The sequence below is a fragment of the Pelodiscus sinensis genome, chromosome 23 (genome assembly GCF_049634645.1).
Source record: "Pelodiscus sinensis isolate JC-2024 chromosome 23, ASM4963464v1, whole genome shotgun sequence".
In the NCBI taxonomy this organism is placed as follows: domain Eukaryota; kingdom Metazoa; phylum Chordata; order Testudines; family Trionychidae; genus Pelodiscus; species Pelodiscus sinensis.
Genome location: NC_134733.1, coordinates 10,580,909 through 10,595,877, shown reverse-complemented (window position 1 = coordinate 10,595,877; position 14,969 = coordinate 10,580,909). Strand labels below are relative to the sequence as shown.

The window sequence follows — 14,969 nt, the reverse complement described above, 5'->3', positions numbered from 1 at the left end:
ATGGAATGTGTTTTCTGATGGGATGACCCCACTGCAGTCAGTATTTAATGTTTGTGAAAATGGCCCTGGGAGGAAATGACCATCGCTTTTCACTCAGAGGAACTTGCACATGTGCACCTGTTGCTATTATATCAAAAGGGACCACGATATGGATTTTGTTTCCAGTTCTTCTTTAGCTGATTTTACAAAACAAATTAATTTTTGCACCAGCAGAGAATGACGGCGGTAATTAATCTTCTATTCCATGCACTGAACTTAAGAGTACAGTACAAGAGCTAAAACTATGTCTACGCTTCATACCCCCTAGTGTAGACACAGCATATGACAATCAAAGACAGGGTATGCCAATCCGAGTTTTCTGGCCAGTGTAACACTGTCTTCCTGGACAGCGTTAGCTATGCCAATAGCAGCCCTCTCCGCTTAGCATAGCTGCATTTATACTGGCTGTTTTGATGGCATAGTCAGGGATGAGGCTTCTTCACACACTTGATGACCACAGATATACCAGTTTGGAAGGTCAGTGGTTAACAGGTTAACTCACAGCCTGGTTGGGCAGGAGCTGCTGCCTGCCCGCTCATAGTACGGTATGGTGGGCCCAGCCCAGCCAGAGCAACCCGTTTGTGGCACGGTGTGGCAGGCCTGGCCTGGCCCGAGCAGCCCCTGCCCGCAGCAGGCTGCCCCATTTAAGAAGTTAACTAGTTAAATGTAATGTTTAACCAGTTAACTGTTTAAATAGGATTCTACATCTCTAATGCCAGTATAAGTTTTAAGAGCAGACCCTGTTTAAGTAATGTTAGTAGCAAAGAACCAAACTCATTTCACTAGTTCCTTCAAATAGGAAATGGATCGGGGAATAGATTTCTTGGGATATGCATTTAGAGAATATTCAGTTCTCTGCTAATGAGGTTTTATACTGCACCCATCACCACAGTATCTGAGGGTATGTCTACACTACAGCACTAATTCGAACTAAACTAATTCGAACTAACGGATCCAGACTAAAAAACTAGTTCGAATTAGCGTTTTGCTAATTCGAACTAGCATGTCCACATTAAGAGGACCCTGAACCGGGGTTAAGGATGGCCGGAAGCAGTGCCGGCAGGGCATCAGAATAGGACTTAGAGCGTGGAGCTGCTGTCTCAGGCTAGCCGAGGGCTGTGCTTAAAGAGACCCGACCCCCACCCCAGACAGACAGTTCTCAGGGGTGCCCCGCTTGCAAAGCAGTCCTGGCTTGGATTGCCCGGAGTACCCACTCTGGGCACATCACAGCACTTGGCCATCAGACCGGCTGCACTTGCCGCAGGCTTCCATCTGGGGAGAGGGGGCAATTGGGGGGCTGCAGGAGAGCTTCCACCCCCAGAAGCCCGCAGAGCCAGCCCAGTCCTCCCCATCGGGGGCTCGTACCCCATTCCTCCCTCACCTCCTTCCACTTACCCCTCCCTAGCCCCCCTTCCTGATGTACAAAATAAAGAAAACATGTGGTCAAAAATAGAATCTCTCTTTATTGAACAAAACTCGGGGAGACTGGGAAAAGGAGGTGGGAGAGGGGAAGAGAGAGGGTGGGAGAGGGGAGGGCAACTAAAATGATCAGAGGTTTGGAACAGGTCCCACTTGAAGAGAGGCTAAAGAGACTGGGACTTTTCAGCTTAGAAAAGAGGAGACAGAGGGGGGATAGGATAGAGGTCTATAAAAGCATGAGTGGGGTGGAGAGGGTGCATCAAGAAAAGTTCTTCATTAGTTCCCATAATAGAAGGACTAGAGGACACCAAAGGAAAGGAATGGGTAGCAGGCTTCAAACTAGTAATAGAAAGTTGTTCTTCACAAAGCAAAGAGTCAACCTGTGGAACTCCTTGCTGCAGGAGGCTGTGAAGGCTAGAACTAGAACTGAGTTTAAAGAGAAGTGAGATCAAGTCATGGAGGTTGGGTCCATGGAGTGGTATTAGCCAGGGGGTAGGAGTGGTGTCCCTGCCCAAAGTTTGTGGAAGGCTGGAGAGGGATGGCACGAGACAAATGGCTTGGTCACTGTCTTCGGTCCATCCCCTCCAGGGTCCCTAGGGTTGGCCGCTGTCGGCAGACAGGCTACTGGGCTAGATGGACCTTTGGTCTGACCCAGGACGGCTATTGTAAGCTCAGGGCTCAGGGTCAGGGGTCTCAGTGGACCACCTTGATTTTCATGCACACCTGCTCCTGGGTGGCCAGGCTGGCAGCTCTCCTGCCCTAGACGGCCGCTTTCCTGTGCCTAGTGCGGAGGTCGTGGACAAGGTCCACGATGTCCGCACTAGACCAGGCGGGTGCCCACCTCTTGCGGTCCCGGGCAAGCTCCCAGGAGCCGCCAGCCTGGTCCCGGGAAGAGTGGGAGGGCTGGGTGGCACCGGGTGGCTGGCTCGAGCCGTGCCACGTACAGGGTATGCTAGCTGGGTGCTGGCAGGCTTGCACCTGGCACGGGCACCGTAGCCAGCCCGTGCCCCTTTAAGGGCTCCGGGGCCGGGAGGGGGGCAATATAGTTTCCCTGGTGTTGGCCAGAGTGGCCACCAGGGAAAGCTGGGGAGGGCTAGCCTCCCACTAGTTCGAATTAAGGGGCTACACAGCCCTTAATTCAAACTAGTAAATTTGAACTAGGCTTAGTCCTCGTAAAATGAGGTTTACCTAGTTCGAACTAAGCGCTCCGCTAGTTCGAATTAAGTTCGAACTAGCGGAGCACTAGTGTAGCGCCTATCAAAGTTAATTTGAACTAACGTCCGTTAGTTTGAATTAACTTTGTAGTGTAGACATACCCCCAGTTACAGAGATATTCCTAGGATTAATGTAATCAGCTACTGTACGGCAACCCCTTGCCCCAGCCTGACCCCACCCCCTGAGCCAGCCCCCCATGTCTCCTCCTGCGCTCTGACTCTCTTGCATCTCTGCCCCAGCCCTAAGCCCCCTCCCAGAGCCAGTACTCTGCACTCCCTCCTGCACACCAACTCCCTGCCTTGACCCCCCCCTCTTAGAGGCAGCAGCCCAAATCCCCTCCTGTAGCACTGCCCCAGCCTGAGCCCCTTCTCAGAATCTGTTTTCCGTGGGTATGTGTGCAAGTAGCTCTGTGTGTGTGATGTGGACAAAAACAAAAAAATGGCCGCTCACATGCACCCTTTTTAATTCTCTTCATTAAAAATCACAGACCCCTGTCATGTGGCATATACACTGACGACTAATGTAATTGCCACTAGTTCATCCTCATCGGACATCAGTGCAGTGTTCCCTCTCATTTTTTCCCATCCATATGTGGAATACATTTTGTTATGTGGCCTGAAGCATGTGTGGATGTGCACCACCAGTAGCAACACACACTGCTGACGGCTGCCACCTGTGGGTACTTTGCTAATTAGGTAGGAGACATTTGAATATGTGCTGGGCGGCGGCCCGAGCGCTCAGCTTAGAGGGAATGCTGTTAGGCACATCCGCCTGCATTCTCAAAGACAGCAAGTACCAGTCCTAAGCTTCCTGCTGGAACAGCCTACCACTGGAGGAGGACTACCCTGTGATGTTTCCAGTGCTGATAATACAATCTGCCTATGAAGCACTTTTTATGTGTCAATCTGAAAGGAGGGAGAGCCATGATTTTTGGCCCTTTCATTTAAGAGAGGGGAAATGTGGTATAGAGAGGTGAAGGACCAAATGGATACCTGGTGGTAGGTTAGGTGACTAAATCCTGTAAGCTCATAGATGCACCTTTAGGTGTCTAAATACCTTAAAATCTGGCCCTTACTGACTTATGTGGGATCTCATAGCCAGTAAGTCATAAAACTGTCCAGGAGTCCTAATCTCCCATTCTATGCCCTGTCCACTACCGTGCGCTAATTGCAATGCAGTATTGACCCTCCCACCTTCATTCACCTCCCCCTCTTCTTCACCAGAGCTCTTTGCACTGAAGGTTGCAATTGGGTTTGAAAAGATTCTCCCAGAATTACACCTGCCATGTCCGGCTCCCAGACAAGCAGAAGAAGGTGACCTAAATAAAGTGGAAAGTGGGAGCGTAACTAACCATTGGAATAGTTGAGCAACAGCTTTTATGTCACTTGGAGCCTTCAAATCAAGACTTTATCAGGGTCAGTGCAGAAATTACTAGCTGAAAACTAAGGCCTGAGTTAGGCAGGTGGTCAGACTGGATGTCCACAGTTTGTCCCTGCTGGGCTTAAACTCTGTAACTCTAGATGTGTTTGTCAGGATTCAGTCCAGTTCCTGGTGAATAGGTATCTACACAACAAAATCCAAAGCAAATAGCACTATTCTCTGTTTTGATATGTGGAGCCTGGTACTGCCACCAGTGCAACATCTGCCCTCCATGCCATCCTGGTTAGACTGGCACCCCTGGAGGATGAGAAAGAGGACACTTATTATAATGGAAATCGCCAGGATAACTTTAATTTACCAACAGTGCAGCCAGTGACTGCATCGTTTACACACCTTTGGTAGGGAGCATGTCTGCAAATCCTTGAGCAATGCTGTGGTACCGGTGCTTCCCTTTTCTTCCCATGACGGGTTGGTAACTCTGTGCTGTGCTTCAGTGAGCTAATCGTTTCGGGTTCCCTTTTGGTTATGGCCCAGAGACGTCAAGGGGTCCAGTCCAGGCGTGTCTAGATCCCTGCAGCAGGAGGAGGCGGGAGTCGAGGTACAGAGCCATCTATCTCCTTCCATCGGAGAGCTGCGGGTGTGAAAGTGGCTTTAATGAGAGATGAATGTTGCACTTTAAAGGAAGCAGCACAATAGTATATGGAGGGGGGATAGGAAAAGCAGTGGGAAGCAGGAGGAGTGGGAAGAGAAAGAAAGACAGAGGAGAAAGGCAGAGAGAAAATAATTTCTATGGGAGTCTGAATTGTCCTGAGTCTACTGGTCTAAATGCCCTCTGAGCTCAGGAAGAGATGCCTCTGTGGATGAAGCCCTGTGCTGTCAACTGTTCCCACCGGCTATAAAATCTAGACACGAGGTGTATGTCCAGACTACATGGCTCCGTCGACGTATGTAGATGAGTTTACTAGACACAGGAAAATGAAGCGGCAATTTAAATAATCCCCTCTTCATTTACATCAAAATAGCCGCCGCGCTGTGCCGATCAGCTGTTTGGCAGCACAGTGTGGCAGTCTGGACGCGCCGTGGTTGACAAGGGAAGCCATTGTCGACCGCTCCAGTAAACCTCATTTCACGAGGCATAACGGAGTGGTCGACAAAGGCTTCCCTTGTCAACCGCAGCATGTCCAGACTGCCCCGCTGTACCGCCAAACAGCTGATCAGCACAGCGCGGCGGCCATTTTGATGTAAATGAAGCAGCAATTATTTAAATCGCCGCTTCATTTTCCTATGTCTAGTAAACTCATCTACATGGCTCCGTCGAGGGAGCCATGGAGTCTAGACATACCCTTTGTGTCTTCTGTAAGCTGAGCTCATTGCACTCCCCAGGGCTCGTAGCATCACTTTGTGCCACCCCCATTCCTCTCTATTTCTTGGATTTCCTGCAACCTCAATTCTCGCTCCCTCCATGCCAGGAGTTTGATAAGTCCTCTCTTCTCCTCCCCCAATCCCAGAATCCTCCATTCTCCTCCCATGCCAGACGCTCTGTGTGCACCCCTTTTGTGGCCATGATCTCCTCCCCCAATGTTCCCTCTAATCTTTTCCATCCATGTGCAGATTTTCTCTGGGTAGAATAATGTTTTTATGTGCACCGAGGCATGTCCCAATGTGTACCACCAGTAAAAATGAAACACCTAGCTGTGGATGCTCTGCTAATCACCTGGGGGAGAGGGCATTTTAATGACTCTTGAGTAGCTGCAAAAGTGCACAGCTTACAGGCAACACTGGTGGGGGTCCCCCCACCCCTTCTACCCTCCCGCCTCCCACCCCTCCTACTCTCCCACCTCCCGCTCCCTGGCCGCTGTCTGGGAGAGAAGTCATGTGGGTTATCAACATGTTTAAAATGTATTAGAATAGTGGCGGGGGGGGCGGGTGTTGTTGTGCTGAAAGGCAAGTTCAGAGCTGCCATCAACCAGTTCTTTGATCTGTAGGCGATAACAGACCTGGATAATGCTGCTGGATCTGCTAGCCAGATATAAAGGGCCCACAGCCATCGATACCTAGAATAATCTGGGACATTTTGAAATAAATCAGACGTGGCACTGACAGGCATGCCGAGTTGTGTGTGAGACTCCACTTTACTTGGCCAATAGAATTATCATCACAGCTTACGGAGAGTTGAGAATGGCCACTCACATGCACCCTTTTTCCTCCTGGAGACAGGCACCAGTGTCCCTGGGTGAGCTCATTCTGGGCAGGAGAAAGGGCAGGAGCGGACACAAACAACACATATCTCTGCCAGCTGGAGAGAGATCACCATGAACGGAGCTACTCTCTCGTCCAGGGGACCAGTGGCTCCTGCCAGAAATGGCTCATGCCCTGCAGCTGAGACAAGGGCCCAAGCTCTGCCACAAAGCAAACCACACAAATGGGGCCTTTCCTTGGATATTCACTCAAATCAAGCATATTTTGTGACCGCACCAGGACCTCCTTCCGCTGTGCTAAACCCTGGGGAGTAGCCGGCCTTAGAGCTGCTGTATTCCATCCACTTGCTCTCCTTCTGGACTGGCACACTCAGAAACCACTAGGGATCACTGTCGTCTAGAGTGGGATCCCTCCACCACAGCTTTCACCATTCACAACTGCACCTTTGTCTCACTGGCCGCTGTCGGTGAAGACCCTGTTTGTGCAGACCATCAGGAATGCCAATAACTCAGTAAGGAATGGAATGCCAAGAGCATTCTGCCCAGCTGTACCCAGACTATGCATCTGCTCTCTGCCTGCAGAATTCATTTGGCCAGAACCTCAGGTAACTTCTCCTTGATAGACACCTCCAGCAGGACAGTACCCCTAACACTGAAGTGGGGGTCAGTCCATAGGGAAAAGTGGCAATTTGTTAGTCACCTGCTCCCCCTCTTAACACAGCTAAATGGCCGTTGCGGGTCTCCGACCCCAGTTCTGGTCTAGCCTAACCCTGCTTAGCTCATAATATGTACTAGGATCACACCCCATGGCCACATCAATGATGAGCAAAAGCAGTTGAAGTTCTATGATGCGTGAGATTCGTCTAAGCTCTCCAGGGACAAGTAGCACCCGGCTAACAGGAGCACTGAGTCCACCAGGGAGAATGGTTTCAAGCAATGTATCCTGGAGTTCACTTTTGTCTCCAATTGCTTCTCTTGGCCACTCCATTCTGTTGGGGATGTGTTCCTGTCTGACAGATGCTGGCTGTGCCTGCTGTACCGACTTGCCTCTAGCTGATTAAATCTCTTGGTGGTGAGAGCTGGAGTGTGATTTCCCCTGCAGTAATCAGGCCTGCTTTGGCCCTAGCAAAGTTTCCACTTTTTAATGAATCTCATCCTTAGGGTGCTGGGAATGAGTCTGAAAATTCAGCTGGACCCCACCATGATCCTCCCCACCCCTACCTCCTGGCTACAAACTGCCAAATCCTTCCTGTAATGATGTCTTTGAGCATCTACCCAGCTGCTGTAACCCTCTTTCTAAAGTTCTGGACATCCATCTGGGTTCTCTCCTCCCAGCTGCCATAACCCTTCCACCACTTACCCAGAGAGGTGCCCTGCCTCTGCATCAGCTGTTTAACCTTCCTTCCTCATAGCAAGACCACACTTCCCTTCCACAGCCACAACGCTCCTCCTAGCCTGTTATAGAATCATAGAGCTGGAAGAGACCTCACGAGATCATCAAGTCCAGCCCCCTGCCCCAAGGAGGACCAATCCCAACTAAATCAACCTCCAGGGATGGAGATTCCACCACCTCCCTAGGGAACCTATCCCAGAGCTTCATCACCCTCCTAGTGAAATAGTTTTTCCTAATATCCAAACCTAGGCCTCTCCCACTGTAACTTGAGACCATTGCTCTTTCTTCTGCCATCCGTCACTGCTCTGAACAGCCTCTCTCCATCATCTTTGGAACCTCCCTTCAGGAAGTTGAAGGCTGCTGTCAAATCCCCCCTCACTCTTCTCTTCTGCAGACTAAACAAACCTAAATCCCTCTGCCTCTCCTCATAGGTCATGCACTCCAGCCCCCTAATCATTTTGGTTGCCCTCCTCTGGACCCTCTCCAGTGTGTAGCCTGGCTCACTCCCCAGCCACCAGAATTCTCCTTCTACCAGTCCCCGCTGCTACTAAGACATGAACTCTCTGGCCAGGTATCTCCCACCTGGAAATCGGGAAGCATTCTTAAGGGTTAGACACAAGCATGTGATGAGCTAATGGCTGTAGGTGTCTGTGCCAAGAAGGAAAGGGTTACATGTTAAATATGTACAAATTAAACATGTTCTGGTTGTGTCTAGCTGGGAGCTATACACCTAGGCTGTGCCTACACTGGCACCCTTTTCCGGAAAAGGGATGCAGACGAGGCAAGTCGGAATTGCAAATGCAGCGGGGATTTAAATTTTCCCCGCTGCATTTCCATGAACGTGGCTGCCACTTTTTTCCGGCTCAGGGCTTTGCCGGAAAAAAGCGCCAATCTAGACAGGGATCTTTCGGAAAATAAAGCCTTTTCCAGAAGATCCCTTATTCCTTTTAAAATCAGGAATAAGGGATCTTCTGGAAAAGGGTTTATTTTCCGAAAGATCCCTGTCTAGACTTGTGCTTTTCTCCGGCAAAGCCCCGAGCCGGAAAGAAGCGGCAGCCATGTTCATGCAAATGCAGCGGGGAAAATTTAAATCCCCGCTGCATTTGCAATTCCAACTTGCCTCATCTGCATCCCTTTTCCGGAAAAGGGTTCCAGTGTAGACACAGCTCTATAGTTGGGCATTAAACACCTTCCCCCTCTGGTCAGGTGAAGATGGCACACAGGGACAAGCTAGGTGCAGACAAGAGAGTCAGCGACCTGAGAATGCCTCTCCTCTCTGTAAGATGAGGGGTCTTGGAAAGACAAGTGAAGAAGGTGATATCTCTTACTAGGCCACTCTCTGATGTGAGAGACAGGCTTTGGAGTCACTCAGAGTTCTTTGTCGAATCTGGGAAAGGCAGGCCGAGTGTCACAGCGAAGCAAGGTAGTACCAATTTTTTAGCATAAATAGTTAGCACCTATTGTGAGGGACACTTGGAGTACGGTCCCCAGACCTGAAGAAGAGCTCAGCAAGGCTTGAAAACTTCTCTCTCACACCAACAGAAGTTGAACCAAAAAAAGAGACGACCTTCCCACCCCGTCTATCTAATATCCTGGACCCACAGGGCCACAACAGCACTGCATAAAAGAGAGAAGAGGGTCTGTAAGTCTTGATTGGGTGGTGATGGGACCTGGCTATACTGCTTTCAGAATGAGCTCCAGGCAAAAGGTACCAGCCACACAGAGAGGGGGGACTTGCATGGATTCTGCTCTGGGAAGATCCTTCTTTCTTCAGCCTTCGGTTACTTTCCATCCTCTCCTCCCCTGTCTCTGCTTGGAACCAAGGCTGAGAATGCAGGAGGGCAGTTTGGCCCTATCTGGCAGCAGCCAGGCCTCTTGGTCACTACTTGAAGTGGACCGTGTAGAGTGTTGCAGCCATATCTTCTCCCCACACACCTCCAACTCTCCAAGAATACACCCCAACCATCCCCACATGTTTTGGTCAAGTGGAGAGCCCAGCTGGCCAATAAATCAGTCCTCAATGCCAACACATCAGGCCAACAATGGGATGGGGGGCTGGTTTGTAAGTTGGTAGGTTAACCCTTCTCCCTAAGTTATTTTTAGGACACCAAGTTCTGAGGCTGGACTTTGGTCACACAACTTCTAAACTCTTTGATGCAGCAAAATTGGCATCCGCATCTGTAGTCCCCAGAATGAGCTATGAAAATCTGTATCCACATCCACAGATGTGGATACCTGCATATTTAAAATGGGTATTTGCAAATTGTCAGGGCTCTAGCTATGAGCACTAGAGGAATAATAATACCTCCCTGGTCTCCCTTCTTCACAGGGGAGCTAACAGCCTTGCCGGACCCCGGGGCAAGGGTTCTGTGCTCCCAGAAGGGGTGGGGCATCAGACAGAAGGGACAAGGGCAAGGCAGCTAGCTCTCAGCCCTGCCCGGTCTGCAGCTCCCCCCTACCTGCTCAGCCCAGCCCTCAAAGCCACCCCAAACACACCATGTGGTGCTCCAGCAGCAATGTATAGGCCTCAGGCTCTGGGTATTACCCCTTTCCATTACTGGGCCCCAGGGCAATTGCCCCTTTTGCCTCCCTGTCAGCAGGCTTACCCCTGCCTTAGGGACGAGAGCCTGAATCGCTAGTCAAAAGCAAACATATCTGATCCTCAGCCCCATCACTTAGCACAAAGCAAATAAGCTTTTAATAAAACCCATGCCTCACAGGCAGAGGAATAAAGGGAAAGAGGAAAAACAACCTTCTTAGCTTAAATGGGACCAGTCCCTCCCTGGTGGAAGCTCATCACAGAGGGTGGAGTTATGCCATAGTGGAATCTGGCCTCATTATTTTAAAAATGCTGGTTGCCATGACCACTGGAAACAGCTGTTTATTTGACATCATTTCCAGAAGTTCCGCTGCTGTTGGTAAGGAAGGTGGATTTTTAAAAGCACGTAGTGACCTTTTTTCAGTTTTGTTTTTTCAGAAGCTGTTTGTTCCTCCCAAGAACAGACATAAATGCCGCAGGAGTGTGGGGGTGGCAGCCCAAGGGAAGATGAAAGGAAATAATGCAGCTGTCTGCTTGCAAAACTGCTTCCGTCTGTCCCCTTTTTCCTCCTCTTACAATACACTCTGAGATGGTCCCCCATGTTAGGCCACAGAATCATTCCAGAGTTTCTCTCTTTTCTGATAATTGGTTGCTAGGAACTGATCTCCAGGCAGCGCCACACAAAAAGAGTGAGATCCTTTCATGTCTACAGTCTATCCTGCTTACAACATACACAGAAATATAGGGCTCTGTTGTCAAGCAAGTGCTTGAATGGGACATCCACATCCCACCTCTGGTCACTAAAACTGGCACTTAGGTATTTAGGCACACACTGAGACACGGATTCATATGTGCGTGCACACACACACAAATAATCACATGCAACAACACCCTTTTAGCAAACAAATTGTTAACCACATACACAGAAGTGCACACATCACCATCATCACAAAAGAGCAGGAAAATCCCTCATTTATTATCAGTGCTTGGAACCCAGTTTAGTCAAATGGTCCTCTTGGTCCAAAACCAAGACCTGAACCTGTAGCAGGAGATGGGCCAGAGTCTCCATGACAACCACTAGGAATGTTGATACTGCTATTCATTTTACAGGAAGGCACTTGGATAGTACAGTGGTGGGCAGTTATATACAACTCTTAGATCAATGGATAGGAGCCCAATCCCCCATCCAGTGCCTAGCTGGTTTTGGCTCCAGTTATTACTGCTCTTGAGATACAATGGCAGTGAAATGTTTTGGAGCTTGCAAAAGATAAAGCACAGGAATCAGATTGCAGAAAATGCAAAGAAACTTTATTACAATTATCACATTATGTGTGTGTGTGTGTGTGTGTGTGTGTGTGTGTGTGTGTACACACGCATGAACATACACATCATTGGGCTTTGCATTGTGAACCTACAAAGGAGATGTGTGTAGTTGACCATCTTCCCCTGGGGTTAAAACACCCCATGTTCTGCATTAGAACAAAGCTTCTCTCTCTGTGTGATGCTCTGCATCTCATCCCCAGAGTCAGATACATGTGTGCCAAATCTATCCTCAACGTAACCCCACTGAAACCAAAGCAAAGTGAAGAATTTGGTTCCAGGTGTGTTATCTAGCTCATTCCTTTAAGATACAGCTTGGCAGCCAGTGCCAAATCTTCCAAGCTTGTGTGCCAAAATGTAGACCATTAAACCCCCTGTTGCTACGTAAACCAAAGAGGGTGAATGTTCACAGGTGTTGAGCTTCTGCAAATCCCAGCAATGACAACATTCGCTCAGCACCTCTGAAAAGCACAATGCTTATTAAGTACCTAAATATGAATTTAGACACTTATCCTTAGCCAAGTCGCTAGGGTCTGATTTGTAGAGCTCTGGAGTTCCCACAAACCCTTCAGTGGCCCAGCACCTTTGAAAATCAGACCCTTGGCCCCCAAGATCCATACATTTTCATCCCCCATTCCATCCCATTCCCAGCATCAGAGACATACAGGCACCTGTCCAATGAAACATGTACAGAACTGTACAAGACATTGTATTGTTGTCATAGAAGTGAAATCGAAGGGCATCTCTCTGTAAATAGATGGCTTTTTAAGATATAAATTTTAGTCGAGATCAAATAGTAAAAGTCACTCCAGCTGGAAAAGCATCTCCTTCCCTCTGAGGGATGGAAACATAAAATCCCCCAGTCTCTCTCTGTGTGTCTTTCCTTGAAATCAGTCAAGTCCAAAATACACATAGGGGTTGTTGCTCCCTACCCCCTCTGTGGCAGCTGCCCATTCAAGGAACCCTTCAACTTCCCAGAACCTGCAGATATGTCTCCTTTTAGCAGGTATGGTTATAACACCAGTCATTCATACAGTCATTTCTCCCAGCCAGTTAGTAGGTGTGTGGGAGTGGAAGTGATGGGGATATGCACCAAGAGGTGTAGGTCGCTGGGAGCAGATGGAAGATGGCAGTGAAGGTGTGTTAAAGGCAGGCTGGGTACAGCCTGCACAAGTCTGTGGGGGGAGGGGGCTGCTCAGTCAGCAGCAGGGAAAAGGACAGTGGTCTGGTTTGTCAACAGACCTAGTGCTGCTTGGCTGCCAAGGCAGCAGCCCGGGGGGGAGGCCATGCCCAGGGCTTTCCCAGGCCCCTTGTGCCCTTGCCACCCCCGTCAGACGGGCCCCTCTGGAAAGGCCAAAGAGTCTCTAGCCTGCTGGCGTCAGCAGCCCACCTAGCAGGACAAGCAGGGCGCCTTTCGGGGGGGCTTCCAGGGCGGCCTCTCCGCAGCCAGCGGGCTGCGCAGGCTCCACCCCCTCATCTCCCGGGCCAGGGTCAGCACCTCGGCCGCCTGGAGGCCTGGAGCCGTCGCGGCGCCGCCGGGGCTGGTCCTGGAGGAGGCGGCGGCGGCGGCCGCGTGGTGGCAGGAGGCGCCGAGGTTTTCCTCCTCCTCCTCCTCCAGGATGGAGCTGAGGCGGCGGGCGCCGCGGCCGCGCTCGGCGGGGGGCCGGTAGGGGCAGGTCCCGTTGAGCCGCTTGCGCAGGGGCACCCGGGGGACGAAGGCGTCGCCCAGCAGCTGGCGCTGGAGCTGGCGGGCGTCGTTCTGCCGCTGCAGGCGCTTGAACTGGCTGAAGGCGGAGGTGGCGGTCTGGTAGAGCAGCCGCGCCATGGCCCGCGCCTTCTCGGCCCGGGACACCAGCACGGCGTGGCAGCGCAGCACCACGGCCTTGTGCTTCACCTGGTGCCGGTAGACCCAGGCGAAGACCTTGGGGTGCCGGCCGTCCGCCCCGCAGTAGGTGATGCGGTGCAGCAGGTAAGCGTGGCCCGCCCGCCGCCCGCCGCCCTTCTCGCAGGGGGCCAGGCGGATGCCGTGCGGCCCCAGCGTCAGCTTCATCTTGGTGCCGCCGGCCCCGGCCTCGCTCTTGGCCCAGATCTTGGCCACCGCCTCGTCCGTGCAGCCCTCGCCCTTGGCGTGCAGGGTGACCGCGTTGCCCAGGTACCAGGCCGTGTAGCTGGGGTCCTCCTGGTTCAGCTCCACCGTCTGCCGCCGGCTGCGGAACACGCTGCCCAGCCGCTCCAGCGGGCACTCGGGCAGCAGGTCCGGGCAGGAGCGCACCAGGCTGGAGAGCAGCGAGGTGTAGCTGAGCCCCGGTCCCAGGCTCTTCCCTTTGCCTTTGCGCTCCTCCTCCACCAACACGAACTTGTTCCTGCGCCAAGGCAGCATCGCGGCTCTGCAAGGGGCAAGCGGGAGGGGAGGGGGGGATGAGAGGTTGGAGGGGCAGGGGGAGCGGTCCTCTGCTGCAGCTGCGGCCACCCCCGGGACAGGAGAAGGGGCATTCTTCCGAGCCCACCGGGAGGTCCCTGGAGCCCTGTCCCGCTGGTCCGCCCCGCTGTCCCTCCGGGAGATGCTCCGCTTTCTGCAGCGGGACTGAAGATTCCCTGATTCCTGCCCCATTGCACCGCCTGGAATGGGCCCGATCCTTGCCCCACTGCACCGCCTGGAATGGGCCCGATTCCTGCCCCATTGCACCGCCTGGAATGGGCCCGATTCCTGCCCCATTGCACCGCCTGGAATGGGCCCGATTCCTGCCCCATTGCACCGCCTGGAATGGACCCGATCCTTGCTCCACTGCACCGCCTGGAATGGGCCCGATTCTTGCCCCACTGCACCGCCTGGAATGGACCCGATCCCCATTTTAAGGCACCGCATAGAATTGCCTCGGACCCTACCCCATTGCACCGCCTCGAGATGTCCCCGATTCCTGCCCCACTGCAGATTGCTGCTGTGCCCTCTCTCCCCGCCCTGCCCTACTGCAAATGGCTGGAGATGCCCCTCTTTGGGCCCCCGCTCTCCTGCAGCCTTCTCGCTGTCCCTACCCCACTGCAGCTGGAGGGAGATGCTCCGATCCCGATCGCACTGCCCCGCCTGCAGGAGCAGAGGGACTCGGCTGCCCGTCAGAGGCGCAGCGGGTTCCAGCTCCCGGTCTCGCGGCTTCTCCCGCTGTGACAGCAATGAGGAGAGGATGCAGGGATTCATCCCCTGGCTGCGCTGCTCCACCTCCCGCGGCTGCTACATCAGCCGGCCGCGCGCTCACGTGCACGCGCGCACAGCAGCCCGGGGCGCTCTGTCTCTCATCGGCGCACACACAGCAGCCTAAAGCTTACACACACATGCACACTAGAGCTTACACACACATGCACACTAGAGCGGTGTTTCTCAACCTTTTTTAAAAAGTACCGCTTTTTAAAAAAAATTATGAGTACCCCCAATACCTACAGTTTTCAGACACACACTTTTTTTTTCTACTAT

At 52.0% G+C, this 14,969-nt stretch overlaps 1 protein-coding gene and 1 long non-coding RNA gene across 2 annotated transcripts; both read right to left on the bottom strand.

The window, feature by feature from the left end:
• Window positions 1–4,032: 4,032 nt before the first annotated feature.
• Window positions 4,033–10,496, bottom strand: LOC112547398 (uncharacterized). The gene is made up of 3 exons (XR_003091145.2): window positions 10,397–10,496; window positions 4,447–4,684; window positions 4,033–4,350 (listed from the first exon to the last, which is right to left on the bottom strand). It is a non-coding gene; the product is annotated as an uncharacterized LOC112547398 (long non-coding RNA).
• A 1,034-nt stretch (window positions 10,497–11,530) lies between these two features.
• Window positions 11,531–14,737, bottom strand: FAM43B (family with sequence similarity 43 member B). The gene is made up of 2 exons (XM_075906507.1): window positions 14,537–14,737; window positions 11,531–13,890 (listed from the first exon to the last, which is right to left on the bottom strand). Exon 2 carries the CDS (start codon window positions 13,881–13,883, stop codon window positions 12,894–12,896), a length of 990 nt encoding a protein of 329 aa, XP_075762622.1. The 5' UTR covers window positions 13,884–13,890; window positions 14,537–14,737; the 3' UTR covers window positions 11,531–12,893.
• Between the last annotated feature and the right edge of the window lie 232 nt (window positions 14,738–14,969).